Source organism: Zea mays, chromosome 10, assembly GCF_902167145.1.
Source record: "Zea mays cultivar B73 chromosome 10, Zm-B73-REFERENCE-NAM-5.0, whole genome shotgun sequence".
Classification (NCBI taxonomy): Eukaryota; Viridiplantae; Streptophyta; class Magnoliopsida; order Poales; family Poaceae; genus Zea; species Zea mays.
In genome coordinates, this window is record NC_050105.1 from 59,218,119 (window position 1) to 59,237,111 (window position 18,993).

General features: G+C 52.0%; 1 protein-coding gene across 1 annotated transcript; it reads right to left on the reverse strand.

Annotated features, from left to right (window-relative positions):
* Positions 1-4,736: 4,736 nt before the first annotated feature.
* Positions 4,737-9,103, reverse strand: LOC109943356 (uncharacterized). Its single transcript, XM_020546301.2, has 2 exons — positions 5,055-9,103; positions 4,737-4,987 (listed from the first exon to the last, which is right to left on the reverse strand). Exon 1 carries the CDS (start codon positions 6,921-6,923, stop codon positions 5,733-5,735), a length of 1,191 nt encoding a protein of 396 aa, XP_020401890.1. The 5' UTR covers positions 6,924-9,103; the 3' UTR covers positions 4,737-4,987; positions 5,055-5,732.
* Between the last annotated feature and the right edge of the window lie 9,890 nt (positions 9,104-18,993).

Below are 18,993 nucleotides of genomic sequence, written 5' to 3' on the forward strand. Positions count from 1 at the left end.
TGTTTCCCTGCCTGACAAGCTGCACAAGGTCTATCTTTCTCAAAACAAACATTGGTTAGTCCTAACACATGTTCTCCTTTTAGAAGTTTATGAAAGTTCTTCATCCCAACATGTGCTAGACGGTGATGCCACAGCCAGCCCATACTAGTATTAGCTATTAAGCATGCATCTAGATCGACCTCCTCTTTCGAAAAATCAACTAAGTAGAGTTTGCCGTCTAATACACCCTTAAAAGCTAATGAACCATCACTCCTTCTAAAGACAGATACATCATTATTTGTAAAAAGACAATTGTAACCTATGTGACACAATTGACTTACAGACAGGAGGTTGTAACCAAGCGACTCTACTAGAAATACATTCGATATGGAGCGCTTGTTGGTGATGGCTATCTTTCCCAAACCTTTGACCTTGCCTTGGTTCCCATCTCCAAAAATAATCGTATCCTCGGAATCCTTGTTCTTGACGTAGGAGGTGAACATCTTCTTCTCCCCCGTCATGTGGTTTGTGCATCCGCTGTCGATTATTCAGCTAGAGCCTTGGATGCATAAACCTGTAAGAAATTTAAGCTTGGGTTTTAGGTACCCAACTCTTGTTGGGTCCTACAAGGTTAGTCACAATAACTTTTGGAACCCTAATACAAGTCTTGTCTCCCTTGCATTTGGATCCCAATTTTCTAGCTACTACTTTTGTATTTTTGCATGTAAGTACAAAAGAAGCATTACAAGCATAGTAAATAGTAGAAGGTCCATTGCACATTTTTCTAGGAGTATGAGACACAACATGATTTCTCCTAGGCCTATTTCTACCATGAACAAAAGTAGAACTAGCAATTTTCCTATCATAAATAAAGGCATGATTCCTTTGAGGACTACTAGCCATAGGGGCCTTCCCTTTCTCCTTGTTGAGAATGGGAGTCCTTTGACTTGTTAAGTTCTTGGCTTCCTTTCGAAAACCAAGCCCATCCTTAATTGAGGGGTGTCTACCAATAGTGTAGGCATCCCTAGCAAACTTTAATTTATCAAAATCACTTTTGCAAGTCTTAAGTTGAGCATTAAGACTTGCCACCTCATCATTCAATTTAGTAATAGCAACAAGATGTTCATCACAAGCATTAACATCAAAGTCCTTGCATCTATTGCAAATAACTACATGTTCTACACAAGATCTAGTTGCATTTGCCACCTCTAGCGTAGCATTTAATTCATCATTTAAATTCTTTCAACTAGAGACTGATTCATGGCAAACAGACAATTTAGAGGATAACATTTCATTTCTCTTAATTTCTAAGGCAAGAGATTTTTGAACACTAATAAATTTGTCATGCTCTTCATACAAAATATCTTCTTGCTTCTCTAGCAATCTATCCTTTTCATTTAGAGCATCAATTAATTCATTAATTTTCTCTACTTTGGCTCTATCTAATCCTTTAAATAGACTAGAGTAATCTACCTCAGCATCGGAGGAATCCTCATCACTAGAAGTAGAGTACTTAGGGGAATCTCGAACACTTACCTTCTTCTCCTTGGCCATGAGGCAAGTGTGGCGTTCGTTGGGGAAGAGCGACGACTTGTCGAAAGCAGAGGCCGCTAGTCCCTCATCGTCGGAGTCGGATGAGGAGCAGTCGGAATCCCATTCTTTTCCAAGATGAGCCTCGCCTTTCGCCTTCCTATAGCTTTTCTTCTTCTCCTTCTTCCCTTGTCTTTCTTGTCCCTGGTCATTTTCATTATCGGGACATTGAGCAATAAAATGACCAGTCTTACCGCATTTGAAGCAGGAGCGCTTTCCCCTTGTTTTATTCTTGTTGGGGTACTCCTTGCGTCCTTTAAGTGCGGTCTTGAAGCGCTTGATGATAAGCGCCATCTCATCTTTGTTGAGGTCGGCAGCCTCCACTTGAGCTACCTTGCTTGGTAGTGCCTCCTTGCTGCTAGTTGCCTTGAGCGCAACGAGCTGCGGCTCATAAACGGGCAGAGGGTCGTTTAAGGCGTCATCTACATACCTTGCCTCCTTAACCATCATGCGCCCGCTTACAAATTTTCCGAGTATCTCCTCGGGCGTCATCTTTGTGTACCTAGGATTTTCACGGATAAGATTCGCAAGATGGGGGTCAATAACTGTAAAGGACCTGAGCATGAGTCGGACGACGTCGTGGTCCGTACATCTTGTGCTTCCATAACTTCTAATCTTGTTGACCAGGGTCTTGAGCCTGTTGTAGGTTTGTGTTGGCTCTTCTCCCTTGATCATGGCAAATGTTCCCAGCTCGCCTTCTACCAGCTCCATTTTGGTAATCATTGTGGCGTCGTTTCCCTCATGAGATATCTTGAGGGTGTCCCAGATTTTCTTGGCGTTGTCCAAGCCCCTCACCTTATTATATTCATCCCTGCAAAGCGAAGCTAGCAAGACGGTAGTAGCTTGTGCATTTTTATGAATTTGCTCATTTTATGAAAACAGGATTGTCAGTACTATCAAAATGCATTCCGTTTTCAACAATCTCCTAGATAGTAGGATGGAGAGAAAATAAATGACTACGCATTTTATGACTCCAGAAAGAGTAGTCTTCTCCATCAAAGTGTGGAGGTTTCCAAGTGGAATTGATAGCAAATGAGCATTTGAATTAAATGGAATACATGAGTAATCAAATAAATAGTTTTGATTGACCGTTGTCCTTTTTGAAGAGTCGTCGTCGTGTGGTGAAGAAGATGAGGCATCACTGTCGTAGTAGATGATCTTCTTAATGCGCCTCTTCTTCCCTTCTCTCTTCTTTTGACTCGAGCCTGAGTCAGTAGGCATGTCGTCTCTTGGCTCGTTGAGGACGGACTCCTTTTCCTTGTCGTTGACCACCATCCCCTTTCCCTTAGGATCCATCTCTTCGGACGGTTAGTCCCTTAAGTGAAGAGTACGGCTCTGATACCAATTGAGAGCACCTAGAGGGGGGTAAATAGGTGATCCTGTAAAATCAACCACTAATAGCCACAAAAACTTAATTTAAAGTGTTAGTACGACTAAGTGGTTGAGAGACGAGTTCTTGTGGACAAAACAATCACAGAGAAAGCAATCACAAGAGACGCGTGATTTTTATCCCGTGGTTCGGCCAAGTAACACTTGCCTACTTCCACGTTGTGGCGTCCCAATGGATGAGGGTTGCACTCAACCCCTTTCAAGTGATCCAATGATCAACTTGAATACCACGGCTTTCTTCCTTTTAGTCATTTTCCCGTTTGCGAGGAATCTCCACAAGTTGGAGCCTCTCGCCCTTACAGTATTGATCACAAAGAACGCACAAGAGTAAGGTTGGGAAGAGCAACACACACAAGAGTCAAATACGCAGCACAACCACGCACACAAGTCACGACTTGAGCTCAAAACACAACGCACGGAGTTCACAACTCAAATGGAGCTCAAATCACTATCACAAAGAATCGAATGCGTGAAGTTGGAGTCTTGGAGTCTTAGGATGCTTAATGAATGCTTGGGTGGCTCCTCCATGCGCCTAGGGGTCCCTTTTGTAGCCCCAAGGCAGCTAGGAGCCGTTGGAGAAAAACTTGGAAGGCCATCCTTGCCTTCTGTCGAGTGGCGCACCGGACAAGTCCTGTAGACGGTCTGGTGCGCGATCTCCTTCCAAAAATGGCATATCTGACCGTTGCTCCACTGGGCTGATTGGCGCACCGGACACTGTCCGGTGCCCACCAGATAGTCCGGTGCACCAGCTGACCGTTGGAGTAGTCCACGTGTCACGCGAAGATTGTGTGGTCGACCGTTGGCGCAGGCGACCGTTGGCTCACCGGACAGTCCGGTGCATCATCGGATAGTCCGGTGAATTATAGCCATGTCGCCCCTTTGCTTTTCCTGAGGGCGACGAGTTCGCCGCGGATGACTCACCAGACAGTCCGGTGTACCACCAGACAGTCTGGTGAATTATAGTCGTACACCGTCGTCGAATCCCGAGAGCGGCATTTTCACTAGAGACCAGCCTGGCACACCGGATTGTCCGATGTGCCAAGCCGAGCTGGACTTCGGCTGCACACAGCCAAGTCTTGCAATTCGCTTCTTTTCTTCTCTGCTCTGTTTCTAACACTTAGACAAATACATTAGTATACAAAAACCAATTACTAAGTTTAGAAACATACCTTGTTATATGATTTGCACTTTTTGCTTGTTTGGCACATAGCAACTCACTTACTATGTGTTGGACACTTAATCACCAAAACATTATAGAAATGGCCCAAGGGCACATTTCCCTTTCACATGAGACCCGTCACAATGGGTGGGAGCGACTCTAGCTCATCCTGCAGCAACCCCAAGAAGCGGGTCCCCACCTCCTCCCTGATTTGTCGAAGGGGCAGTCTACGTGCCGAGGTCACGGTACGCATCCATGAAAAGTGTGTGCGCCCGATCCACCCAAGCACGGGTGACAGATTCTGTCCTCTCACGGTGGCCACGCATATTCTTCAATTCCAGCTCCAAGTCGGCAACACGCTTGCGGGCAGCCTGGGCCTCCACGCGAGCGTTCTCCGCATCCTCTTTTTCATCATTAAGTGGGCGGGCGAGGTCCCCTTTTTCCTATTCAAGCACTGTCACCTTCTTGAGAAGGTTTCGGCTCTTATTTTCGGCCGCCGATTTGTCCCTGATTGCTTCGGTATGCTGCATTCGAAGGCGCTCAACCCTACCCTCAAGTCGTTTCCTCTCAGAAACCAGCTGCGAGGTCAGCGCCCCCGAAGCAACTTGGTCGACGAAGGTCGTCACCTGACATCGCAATTTTCTAAGCTCAGTAAAACAGAGAAGAAAATACTCACATATCGCAGTTGCCGCACGACAGACGCAACTACGCCAGCGGCGGCAGCAGCCGAGGCAAGTTCGCCTTCGCCATCAGAGGCGACACAAAATTTCGACCATAGGTCCAGCGAAGTCTCTATGTCACCCTTCGCTGCAACCACCAGGCCGGCGGGCACCATAGACGGTACCACCGCTAGTTGCCCAGCCTCCGCCCCTACATAAAAAACAAGTCAGAAAATATATAATCACCTGGCTAAGAAGGATTAAGATTTTCAACTCACCAACAGGAGACAGCCCAGTTTGGGCATCAAACATAGTGACTCCGCCCACCAGGTAGTCGTCCACCACCAACTCCTAGCCCGTCCACTAGGTCTCCTACACCGTTGTCTCCATCACGCGCGACAGCAAAGGCAGTTTTGCAGCGGCGGACAGCACCGCAGGGGGAGGCATCGTCGCGGGAGGGGCAGCCCCTTTGCATTGGACCGCTACCTTAGCATCTTGGTGTGGGTCCAATAGCCAAAGAGGGTCCTTCCGCTTCTTCCACTATGCATCTTGGCGATCTTTCTCCATCACTATTGACACAACAGCACCAATATTTCTCCCATAAGGAAAGATTCTCGGCTCACGAGCTAAACGGGACGTAAAATAGTCACCGTCGGCGACCTGGGTATAGGGTCATTCCTGTGCCATCGACCCCCGGTAACATTCACCATGCGCGAAGATGTTTCCCGGAGCTCGGGCGAAGACATCACCTCCCCGTGACCCTCGCACATCCTCATTAACTCCTCAACAAAAATCCTAGAGGCCCTCGGCCCCATCTCATCATCCCTCGTACCTTGCAAATCTATTTTCCTTTTTTGGGTAGCTGCAACTACAGCCTTCCCCTTCGAGGTTCCCTCTTTAGGCTGGGTCTTCACCTATTTTCCTCGGTCATTGCCGGTGTCAGTAGAGTCCCCCTCCTAGTAGGGACCATATGGCAAGCTATTCAACTCAAAAACATGGTTCATCCTCACATTGGAACCGCGGATATCCCAACTCTTTATCATCTCAGTATTCAGCACATACTTTCCAAAAATCTTAATGGCCTCTGACTCCACCTCCCGCACGAAGGTGGCCGCATCCCGCCCACGCAAGTCAACAATGAAGGCTAGGCTCTGCACCATTTTATCCCCTAGCATTGGCATCCCGCGAGGTCTAATTTCGCCCAACACCCACCCGTGCGCTAACGACCACACTCCATAGGCGATGAACTCTTCCACCAAATAACGGTCGCTGCTCAATCGGACCGTGTAGTGAAGGACCTGCTCGTCCCGATCCCCCTTCTTCACCTTAAAGTGTGGAAAGGCCACATAGCAAGGAGAACACAAAATGACCGGGGGCAAGGTAGGCAACCCTTCGACATTCCCGGGCGCCACATAAAACCAAAAATCCCACCAGTTACCCCATTTATTCTTGGCACAAGTAACAATCTCAACCACTTTAGCCGAAGTCTTTCCGGTCCTCGGCGTGAAACTGCAGGACCCAAACTGAGCAATCAAACCACCTATCTTGCTTTTCTGCCAGTGCAGGCAATAATTTTTGGTGAAGACCTCAGTAGACGGTTCTCCACCATATGAGGATATTGCCCATACATACTTCGCTAGTGCAACCATATCATTCGTCGTCAGTTGATGAACTTGAACTTCAAACTTTTGCAAAACTTTAATTAACAAGCGATGCGCCGGCAAGCGAAGGCCGGCAGCGAAAAATGCCTTGAACACAACCAACTCCCCTTCTGGCTTAGGGACATCTTCAGCCCCTGGAGCCCGCCCGACTCCGTTCCCAAAATAGCCCAGACGCTGCATCTCCAGCACGTGGCCCGAGTAAATCCTCGAGGTTCCAAATTCGACCGTGCGCCCATGTTGCAGTTCCACCACCGCTGCCGGATCGCTAATCGTCTTCTCTGACGATGGCACAGTCGAGGACGTGGTCGCAACAGACGACGACGAGGAAGAAGACGACATGGTCACGTACCGTTGGCGGCGGCGAGCAGTTTGCTTGACGCGGGCCAGATCTCTGGTAGAGGGAGAGCAAAAGAGGGCAAGCAAGCAGAGAGGAAAGCTAGGGTTTTTTTCAACGCACGCGAAGACGGGTAAAAAGTTACAGCCCATGCACAACCTTTTATAGGCTAGGGGCAGCGTCTCGGGAACTCAACAGTCCCACAGTAAAACGTCTCATCAACGATCACATTTCAAAAACCCCTGCGGGACCAATTCGAGCGAGGGTAGCGTTTCAGCCATCTCCCGATAGACTTCGGCACCAGCTAACTTAGTCGAACTGGTCCCTCGGAGGGCAAATGTTGGAGCGAAGGTGCAACGCCCTATCGCTCGATCGACTACATGGCAAAAAGTGAAACATGTCGGAAGGGATTCAAGCAAAGACTAAAGAGCGTGAAGACCGAAGAGTGAGCTCCACTACGGAGGGAGCACACAGAGCGGGCGAAGGCCTGGGTGCTCCCACTGTCTCGGTGGGTCAAAACGAAGACCACCGAGAATTTACCCGCTCGTTATTGTAATAAGGGGCCCACGTATAAACGGTCCATGTTATAGGGTCCCACTTGTAAGCCGCTATGAGGGCAGAGTTGTTAGTGTGTCTGTGTGTGCTTGTAATTAATCACGTTGTAATGACCCGCTGTAACCCCCCAAGGGAGAATATTCCAGGGATAACGTAGGTAACTGAGGGCACAATCGTCTTTGACAGGGTAGAGTTGTCCCTCGGTTACCTATAATTACCCGCGTACAACACCATTGCGGGGGACGAAAAAACACTATTACCCTAATACTCTGCATTAAACGACATCAAACTATTTCCTGTTCTCCCACTGTTTGAGCAAGGCAGACCACGAGTTAGCGAGTTCCAACATTCATTAAGTCTAAATCGTCAGATTTTAGAGTAGATCTGTCGAATTCGATATGGCAGGGTTTGCTTGGACACAGAACACTGACATCTCCTTCATCATCTTCACTGTCGGTCTCACCTTTGGCATCAGTATTACTTTTCTTCAGAATGTGCTTTTCTTCCATTAGGGCGACGATGCTAGAATCTTTCATTACTTATGAAATAGGAGTTGTTTCAGTTGTATCTACTTCCCCACCTTCGTTTGTTAACCTAGTAGTCGACCTAATCCTGGCCATTGCAAGTTGAGTCGAAGCTAAACCAAAAATTGGAAAATGATTTGAGACGAAGCGTGATTGGAAACTTGGAAGCACGAAAACACCTTCAGCTGCAGTAAAAAAATTTGGCAGCACAACTACACCAGTGCAATGAATGTTGTAAAATACTAAAACCAACCAATCTGCTTATATAGCCTTGTAAGTGGAGAAGGCGAACCATCGTGACACTCACACCAACTGATCGGTAGACCAACGGAACCCATGCCTTTTATTTGTTTTTTTAATAACAAGCTCAGAGAATGTGTTTTTTGGACCTTCGGCACATAGAAGCCTTCGTACGTTTCGTGGATCAAGCACGTTATAAAAAACGATCTAGCACCTCGAAGGGGCTACTGTTAGGGTCTCCTTCTGTCGAATGTCCTCGAAACAAACTAACTGTTTTAATTCATTTAACAAGCGTACTGCAGGTCTAAATGCCGAAGGTAAAATATCGAACCGAGGGACGCAAGGTATACGACAAAGTTTCAGCAATCATTATGATCGTAGCTTCGGCTCAAGTTAATTCCGAAGGTCTCGCAGCAAGCCAATTCAATAGTAGAAGGACAACTTTATCCTCAGACCTTAGTGTTTGCATTAGAGTGAATGTATAGAGATTAGGGGCACAATTGTAATTTCATCTGAGTTGTGTGCTAGGTCTATAAATAGATGAAGAGTGTCCCATGCTGTTCACGGGCTGGAAAAAGGGGTCACCAGAGTGAGCATAAGGAGCAATCTCTTTTATGCAGAAACGAAGATACAAATACAGTTTTCTATTATATTGCTCAAAATGTGATCGTATATATATTTGCATAAATAAAATAAAATAAGAGATTAATCCTTTATTATTTGACTTTTAGTTATTAAACACAAATACTCTTGTCCCCTTGTAAATTAACACCTCCTCGTAGCTTTTGGGGAAAGGCTATTTAGAGATAGAATCTAACTTGTATTATTTACCTTCGTCCAAAGATCATTATCTCTAGAAAAGATAATGTTCCTAAGAACGAAAGTTCTTAATATTTATTATATTGTGTTGCCTTATTTTTGTTATTCGCAGCAATTAAAAATAAGTGACCAACACTTACATCTAAATAGAGGATTTTCATCGAGAAAATGCAAGTTGATTTGCTCACCAATTTGAGCGGAGAAGGGCCAAAGAGATACGTCCTTCGCTGTGGATGAAAAACAAGCGCTTGCTGCTGGCTATAGCCGGGCCCAGAAGCTTGTGCGGCTCGCGCGGGAAGGAAGTGGGCAGAGGGCGCGCAACGGTGTGGTGTCGGCCAGAGGCCGTGGCCTATGCTGCCCCAAGCTGAAGGTGGCCGAGCCGACGGTAGCTGCTGGCTCATGGGCTGCGTGAGAGCGCATGAGAGAGGAATACCAATGACGCGCTGAGGGATGATGTCCATTTTAAATACCACGGCTGGGGCAGGTACTAACCGGGGGTGCGTCGGACCGCCACTGCCCACTGGCCATGGCCGGCGGTGGCCAGGCTTATGCAAGCGGTTGCGTGTGTGCAAGCCCTGTTTGTATCTCGAATAAATATTCACCGAGTATTAATATCTCATATCTATATTTATGATAAAAAATTAGTCATGTCGGGTCATCCATATCCACTGATGTGTATAAATTTACCTCATACTCATACCCATACATGTGGGTAAGGCCGGTGCCCCGCTTTGTTTCATCTAGTATATCTATGGTTTTGCATGTGTTGTCTGAGAGGTAGAAGCAAGAACATACTTGCCTCGCCTCGTCCGGTGGAGTAAAGGACATGTGCGTATGGACATGTGCGTGAATGGTTCGCCGAATTTGAGGTCCAAGCCCTGCATGATTGCTCGATTGCTTCTTCTTCGTCTTCAATCTCGTCGCCCCGGCTCGTGTGCCTACTCATCGTGTAGGTCTTTTACGTTGTCGTCAAGAACGAGCTGGTGCTGAATGTCGCTGTCATCTTCTCTGCCCTATCGTTAGCAAGAATGAATGTACAGCCATCTTCCTCTCATCATGTTTTTCATAATGCTCTGTCTACTCTGTTGAGACATGGTTTTACTAGTTCAAATTCTATTCTTAATTAGCATGATGTGCTATTTAGATATGTTCACTTTCTGTACATGTTTGCCGTTTACCGTTATGGTCATGTTTTATTTTCGGATTAAATTAAAATCTAAAATCCTAATTTTTTCAACACCACCAACATCAACTTAGCTTTAGCTCCGGACAAAAACCAGGATTAATTGGAAATGACATTGGGCTTTTGAGTTTTGACAGGCAACAATATTCTGCTCAATTATTCATGTGAGAACCTCCAGGTGGTTCGGTGAACGATGGTTTCGTTGAGAAGATAATGCTCAATGTAATCCAAATTAACTTTGACATACTCGCAGCAACGTCGTGTGCAGGCTTTTGCCCTTTGGTATGTGGCCATGGGTAACAAGGACAAAGGGTGTTTTAGCTAGCTAGCTCGATCAGAGAAGGGCCGGGTAAGCATGAATCGGTGCTTACCTGCACGTACTGCACAGCAAAATCCGGTAGTAACGGATCGATGACATAATAACTTATCCACTTTTCTAATAAATGTGATGATTGATGATGACTAAGATACCTAGCTAGCTAGCCCTCATTTCAGTGGTCTACGAGAGCAGTCTCAATCATCCGTATCATCTAGTTTCTATATCATTAATTTATACAATTTGGTAACATAGCAAAAAAAAAATGAGAAAGAGAAGAAAATGGTTTACTTCATCCGCCTAGTTTCTACCTGTGAAACCCACACATGTAGACCTAATTTCTCATCTACATTTATTACGACACCATAAAAAAATAGTGTTGGAACTTGTATTTTTCCGTTTGTATAAGTGATTTTTAGGGAGGTGGCAGCCATAGAAATTACTTGGTAGTTTCTGGGTTGTGACGGCTCTGATCTGACCTATCCAGGCAGCAGGTTGGATGAACCAGTCGTTAAGTGCAATCTAATCCCAAATAAGCGCTCAAATCCTATCTAAGCTTCTACAGAGAAAAAATAGTAATTATTAGTCACTTCTACAGAGAAAAAAAGTTGGAAGCGCAAACAAAAATGGTACTGTAGCTGGCTAGCTGCATGTGGTTATCTCAAGGACCTAGGTACTTGCGCCTCGGCAGATCCGATGACAACAAAACTACATACTAATCCAGAAACACATCGAAGTGTTCGTCGTCGTCTTGATTAACCGCACCAGCTAGCTAGGTGAGCTTAGTTCACTGGTGACAGACAGACAGCTTGCCCATGCGCTCTTGATCCATCCTCTGATCACACACGAGCAGGCCGTGATGGGAGGCGGGCGGCGGTTTTCGTGGCGGGCGAAGACGCAAGAGGCCGGCCAGAACGACCAGAAAAGCAACATTATCGACTGTACTATATGCCTATTCTATTCACATGGAAGCATGAAGCATGTACATGACACGGGGGCCCAGCCCAGGCATAGTTTAGTACTAGGTGCAAGAGGCCAAATCGGCGAGCGAAGGCTACCAACCACACTTTAGTTTTGTTGTGTGCAAATGCGCGACGCAATCAGCAGCCCATCGTCGACCGACCACGGCTGTTCGTTCGGCTGTTGACCTCTTGGCTTAGCAGAAGAGCCGCCAGGCCGGGGTTCTCAGCAGCCTCCAGAGGTCAAAACTGTCCTCTGACTCCGAAGGGGGAAATTTTCTGTACAACCAAGATGCAAACGCTCTCTTTTACGGCCCCTCATATTCATCACTTGATACTCAGAAAAATAGATCAAATTTTTTAATTTAACTCCTTAGTAATTTCTTTTTTATATTTATATGGACCAACAGATAATATATGTAAGAGACTGTAAACGAGTTTCTTCGCATTCCAGGTGCAAAGAATTTTTTTCCACGAACGGGGTTCACCTACCGCGAGAGGAGGCCCTGGTTATGCTTCCTTGGCCCCCCAAGAAAATTGGGGTCAGTTTCGGAATATGCTCGGCTCGCAGCAAGCACCAACTCTTTATTCGGTCAGCGGTTTTCCATGCTAGCCCTCCAGGATGCGAGTAATTATTGAACACGGTCGGCCTCTGGTTGTATGACAACAGACAACTGACCCGTGGATTGACCTGAAATGGATGGGTTGCTTTTAAATTTAAAAAAGAAAGTACGGAATGCGTTTTCTATTGTACGTAGGTGTCTGCATTTCTTTATGTTCTGGGGCTGCTCCTGTGATTAGTATCCTAATAATAATGGTGCTCCCGTACCCTAAAGACGATACGTAGAAGCTTCTGCGGTGCACTACACGATTTATTTTTTTAAATGTTTTGCACATTATTCATTTTCTCCCAGGGAACAGAAAGCTAGGCCAAGTAATCACTCGTCCATGGCTCGAAAATTGACAAGTGAAAAATCGAGTGAAACAAGTAAGCCATCACAACTAAGATGAAGATGCTAACGTTCGTTCGTACAAAAAAAAGCTGTGTTATCGAAACCTGTGCAAGCAACGTGTTTCAGACCATCAAAACGCCCCTATAATTATTTATGTATCCTCAGTGTAGGACTATGGAGAGGTTACACTAATGCAAAATAAAATTTTTGACCCTATAAAATCAAGATATACTATTGTTATAGGTCACGGGATTACACTAGACGAGCAGGGCAATGGAAAACGTCCCGATGTAGACGAATGCGTCGAGCCGTGCAGTCGCCGACGTCCTCGCACGGTCTGTTCAAATGCTCCAGATTCAGCACCTCCGAGGTATCCACACGTGCTGTCGGGGACCATAATTAGGGGTACCCTCAAGACGCCTAATTCTCAGCTGGTAACCCCCATCAGCATAAAGCTGCAAAGGCCTGATGGGCACGATTAAGTCAGGGATCAGTCCACACGAGTGACTCGATCACGCTTCGCCCGAGCCTAGCCTCGTCCAAAGGCAGCCGACCTCGAGAGACTTCCGTCTCGCCCGAGGCCCCCTTTTTATGGCGGACACATCACCGGCTTGCCCGAGGCCTTGGCTTCGCTCAGAAGCAACCTTGACTAAATCGCCACACCGACTGACCAAATTGCAGGGGCATTAAACGCAAAGGTGGCCTGACACCTCTATCCTGACACGCGCCCCCGGCAGGGCCGAAGTGACCGCCGTCACTCCACCGCTCCACTGGCCAGTCTGACAGAAGGACAGCGCCGCCTGCGCCACTCCGACTGCAGTGCCACTCGACAGAGTGAGTCTGACAGGCAGTCAGGCCTTGCCACGGCGAACTACGCTCCGCCCGACCCCAGGGCTCGGACTCGGGCTAAGACCCGGAAGACGGCGAACTCCGCTCCGCCCGACCCCAGGGCTCGGACTCGGGCTAAGACCCGGAAGACGGCGAACTCCGCTCCGCCCGACCCCAGGGCTCGGACTCGGGCTAAGACCCGGAAGACGGCGAACTCCGCTCCGCCCGACCCCAGGGCTCGGACTCGGGCTAAGACCCGGAAGACGGCGAACTACGCTCCGCCCGACCCCAGGGCTCGGACTCGGGCTAAGACCCGGAAGACGGCGAACTCCGCTCCGCCCGACCCCAGGGCTCGGACTCGGGCTAAGACCCGGAAGACGGCGAACTCCGCTCCGCCCGACCCCAGGGCTCGGACTCGGGCTAAGACCCGGAAGACGGCGAACTCCGCTCCGCCCGACCCCAGGGCTCGGACTCGGGCTAAGACCCGGAAGACGACGAAACTCCGCCTCGCCCGACCCCAGGGCTCGGACTCCGCCCTGGCCTCGGCCGAACGACTTCCGCCTCGCCCGACCCCTTGGCTCGGGCTCGGCCGCGGCAACAAAAGGCAGACTCAACCTCGGCTTCGGAGGAACCCCCACGTCGCCCTGCCTAGGGCACAGACCGCCACGTCAACAGGAGGCGCCATCATCATCCTACCCCGAATCGACTCGGGTCACGGAGAACAAGACCGGCGTCTCATCCGGCCAGCTCCGTCAGAGGGGCAATGATGGCGCTCCACAAGCTCTATGACGACGGCGGCCCCCGGCTCTCTTACGGAAGCAGGACAACATCAGCAGGGACTCGACCGCTCCAACAGCTGTCCCTCCATCAGGCTCCGCCGCACCTCCGACAGCCACGACATCACGCCAGCAGGGTGCCCAGATCTCTCCGGCTGCCACATTGGCATGTACCTAGGGCGCTAGCTCTCCCTCCGCTAGACACGTAGCACTCTGCTACATCCCCCATCGTACACCTGGATCCTCTCCTTACGACTATAAAAGGAAGGACCAGGGCCTTCTCAGAGAAGGTTGGCCGCGCGGGACCGAGGACGGGACAGGCGCTCTCTTGGGGCCGCTCGCTTCCCTCACCCGCGTGGACGCTTGTAACCCCCCTACTGCAAGCGCACCTGACCTGGGCGCGGGACGAACACGAAGGCCGCGGGACTTACACCTCTCTCACGCTCGACTCCGGCCACCTCGCCTCTCCCCCCTTCGCGCTCGCCCACGCGCTCGACCCATCTGGGCTGGGGCACGCAGCACACTCACTCGTCGGCTTAGGGACCCCCCTGTCTCGAAACGCCGACAGTTGGCGCGCCAGGTAGGGGCCTGCTGCGTGCTGACGAACAGCTCCCCGTCAAGCTCCAGATGGGCAGTCTCCAGCAACCTCTCCGGCCCGGGACGGTGCTTCGTTTCGGGACTCTTGAGTTCATGTCCTTCGACGGCAGCTACGACATGATACTTCTTCCACCGCCGCGCGACTACGACAATGGCGGCCGACAACCCGCCCGCCGGCGGCGTAATCGACGACGTCTTCCCCGCGTGGTGGAAGAGCAACATTCGGGCTCGCTCCGTTCCCTCCCCCGCCAACGGAGGAGGAGGCGGGGCCGTCAAGGCCAGACAGGAGGCCGCGCTTCGTCGGCCGTCGAGCGAATCGACGCCCCCGACGCCCCGACGGAAGGCACGCCGGACGTCGACCTCGCGTTCAAGACGGAGGCAAGCGCCGTCCCCCTGCGGCGCGCTAACCCCGAGCAAGAAGACGACGCCGGCGCGCTCGCGGAAAGCCTGCAGGACGTCGCCCTCGAACCAGAGATGACGGCGCAACCAGTCCCCGATGTGACTACGTCGCTCCTCGTCGACCAAAAGGTAACGACTAACTCCCATCTTGCGTCATTTCGACTCGGCCTCAACCCGCCAAACGACCTCGTTTTGGCGGGCGCTCTCATTGAGGCGAGTGCAACCCCACTGAGGTTCCGTATGCGGTCGCCTTGGGACCGACTGACGGACGTCTCGACCTACGGGCCCTCTGGGTCCGAGGAAGATGACGATCCCGGCATCGGTTGGGATTTCTCCGGACTTGGCAACCCCAGTGCCGTGCGGGACTTCATGACCGCATGTGACTACTGCCTATCCGACTGTTCCGATGGAAGCCGCAGCCTTGGCGACGAGAGCTGTGGCCCAAGCCGCGAATGTTTCCACATCGAGCTAGGGGATCCCACCGAAGGCAACCATCTTGGCATGCCGGAGGATGGTGATCTCCCTAGGCCGGTGCCTCGCGCCGACATCCCACGGGAGCTAGCTGTGGTCCCCGCTCCGGCGGGGGGTTACGACCCACAACTCGAGCAAGTCCGCGAGGCGCAGGCCAGGCTCAACGAGGGAACAGGAGCGCTTGAGCCGATCCATCGGGACGTCGGACAAGCATGGGTGGGCCAACCCCTGGCCGGAGAAATACGTCATCTGCCCCAAGGTCTCCAGCACCGCGTCGCCAACGATGTCAGGATCAGACCGCCGCCCGCATCCAGCGGGGTTGGTCAGAACCTGGCAACCGCAGCAATGCTCATCCGCGCGATGCCGGAGCCGTCAACCACCGAGGGTCGGCGAATCCAGGGAGAACTCAAGAATCTCCTGGAAGGCGCTGCGGCCCGGCGGGCCGAGAGCACTGCATCCCGAAGGCAAGGATATCCCTCGGAACCTCATGCCGCGACTTCCCGATTCATGCGGGAAGCCTCGGTCTACACCGGGCGCACGCGCAACACCGCGCCTGCGGCCCCGGGCCACCTCGGCAACGAGCACCATCGACGCGACCGTCGGGCTCACCTCGACGAAAGGGTGCGCCGAGGCTACCACCCCAGGCGTGGGGGGCGCTACGACAGCGGGGAGGATCGGAGTCCCTCGCCCGAGCCACCCGGTCCGCAGGTCTTCAGTCGGGCCATCCGACGGGCGCCATTCCCGACCCGGTTCCGACCCCCGACTACTATCACGAAGTACTCGGGGGAAACGAGACCGGAACTGTGGCTCGCGGACTACCGCCTTGCCTGCCAACTGGGTGGAACGGACGACGACAACCTCATCATCCGTAACCTCCCCCTGTTCCTCTCCGACACTGCTCGCGCCTGGTTGGAGCACCTGCCTCCGGGGCAGATTTCCAACTGGGACGACTTGGTCCAAGCCTTCGCTGGCAATTTCCAGGGCACATACGTGCGCCCCGGGAATTCCTGGGACCTTCGAAGCTGCCGGCAACAGCCGGGGGAGTCGCTCCGGGACTACATCCGGCGATTCTCGAAGCAGCGCACCGAGCTGCCCAACATCACCGACTCGGATGTCATCGGCGCGTTCCTCGCCGGCACCACTTGCCGCGACCTGGTGAGCAAGCTGGGTCACAAAACCCCCACCAGGGCGAGCGAGCTGATGGACATCGCCACCAAGTTCGCCTCTGGCCAGGAGGCGGTCGAGGCTATCTTCCGAAAGGACAAGCAGCCCCAGGGCCGCCCGTCGGAAGAAGCTCCCGAGGCGTCTGCTCCGCGCGGCGCCAAGAAGAAAGGCAAGAAGAAGTCGCAATCGAAACGCGACGCCGCCGACGGGGACCTTGTCGCCGTCACCGAGTATAAGAACCCTCGGAAGCCCCCGGAGGTGCAAACCTTTTCGACAAGATGCTCAAGGAGCCGTGCCCCTACCATCAGGGGCCCGTCAAGCACACCCTCGAGGAGTGCGTTATGCTTCAGCGTCATTTCCACAGGGCCGGGCCACCCGCCGAGGGTGGCAGGGCCCGCGACGACGACAAGAACGAAGATCGCCCAGCAGGAGAGTTCCCCGAGGTCCGCGACTGCTTCATGATCTATGGAGGGCATGCGGCGAATACCTCGGCTCGGCACCGCAAGCAAGAGCGCCGGGAGGTCTGCTCGGTGAAGGTGGCGGCGCCAGTCTACCTAGACTGGTCCGACAAGCCCATCACTTTCGACCGGGCCGACCACCCCGACTATGTGCCGAGCCCGGGGAAATACCCGCTCGTCGTCGACCCCGTCGTCGGCGATGTCAGGCTCACCAAGGTCCTGATGGACGGAGGCAGCTGCCTCAACATCATCTACGCCGAGACCCTCAAGCTCCTGCGCGTTGATCCATCCTCCGTCCGGGCAGGCGCTGCGCCCTTCCACGGGATCATCCCTGGGAAGCGCGTCCAGCCCCTCGGGCGACTCGACCTCCCAGTCTGCTTCGGGACACCCTCCAACTTCCGAAGGGAGACCCTGATGTTCGAAGTGGTCGGGTTCCGAGGAACCTACCACGCCGTGCTAGGGAGGCCATGCTACGCGAAGTTCATGGCCGTCCCCAACTACACCTACCTGAAGCTCAAGATGCCGGGCCCCAACGGGGTCATCACCGTCGGCCCCACGTACAAACACGCGTTCGAATGCGACGTGGAGTGCGTGGAGTACGCCGAGGCCCTCGCCGAGTCCGAGGCCCTCATCGCCGACCTGGAGAACCTCTCCAAGGAGGTGCCAGACGTGAAGCGCCATGCCGGCAACTTCGAGCCAGCGGAGACGGTCAAGGCCGTCCCCCTCGACCCCAGTGGCGACACCACCAAGCAGATCCGGATCGGTTCCGGGCTCGACCCCAAATAGGAAGCAGTGCTCGTCGACTTTCTCCGCGCAAACGCCGACGTCTTTGCGTGGAGTCCCTCGGACATGCCCGACATACCGAGGGATGTCGCCGAGCACTCGCTGGATATTCGGGCCGGAGCCCGACCCGTCAGGCAGCCTCTACGCCGATTCGACGAGGAGAAGCGCAGAGTGATTGGCGAAGAGATCCACAAGCTAATGGCAGCAGGGTTCATCGAAGAGGTATTCCATCCCGAATGGCTTGCCAACCCTGTGCTTGTGAGGAAGAAAGGGGGGAAATGGCGGATGTGTGTAGACTACACTGGTCTCAACAAAGCATGTCCGAAGGTTCCCTACCCTCTGCCTCGCATCGACCAAATCGTGGATTCCACTGCTGGGTGCGAAACCCTGTCCTTCCTCGATGCCTACTCAGGGTATCACCAGATCCGGATGAGAGAGTCCGACCAGCTCGCGACTTCTTTCATCACGCCGTTCGGCATGTACTGCTATGTCACCATGCCGTTCGGTTTGAGGAATGCGGGCGCGACGTACCAGCGGTGCATGAACCATGTGTTCGGCGAACACATCGGTCGCACAGTCGAGGCCTACGTCGATGACATCGTAGTCAAGACGCGGAAGGCTTCCGACCTCCTCTCCGACCTTGAAGTGACATTCCGGTGTCTCAAGGCGAAAGGAGTCAAGCTTAATCCTGAGAAGTGTGTCTTCGGGGTGCCCCGAGGCATGCTCCTAGGGTTCATCGTCTCCGAGCGAGGCATCGAAGCCAACCCGGAGAAGATTGCGGCCATCATCAGCATGGGACCCATCAAGGGCTTAAAAGGGGTACAGAGGGTCATGGGATGCCTCGCGGCCCTGAGCCGCTTCATCTCACGCCTCGGCGAAAGAGGTCTGCCTCTGTACCGCCTCTTAAGGAAGGCCGAATGTTTCGCTTGGACCCCTGAGGCCGAGGAAGCCCTCGGCAACCTGAAGGCGCTCCTTACAAAGGCGCATGTCTTGGTGCCGCCGGTGGACGGAGAAGCCCTCTTGGTCTACGTCGCCGCGACCACTCAGGTGGTTAGCGCCGCGATTGTGGTCGAAAGGCAAGAGGAAGGGCATACATTGCCCGTTCAGAGGCCGGTCTACTTCATCAGCGAAGTGCTGTCCGAGACTAAGATCCGCTACCCACAAGTTCAAAAGCTGCTGTATGTTGTGATCCTGACA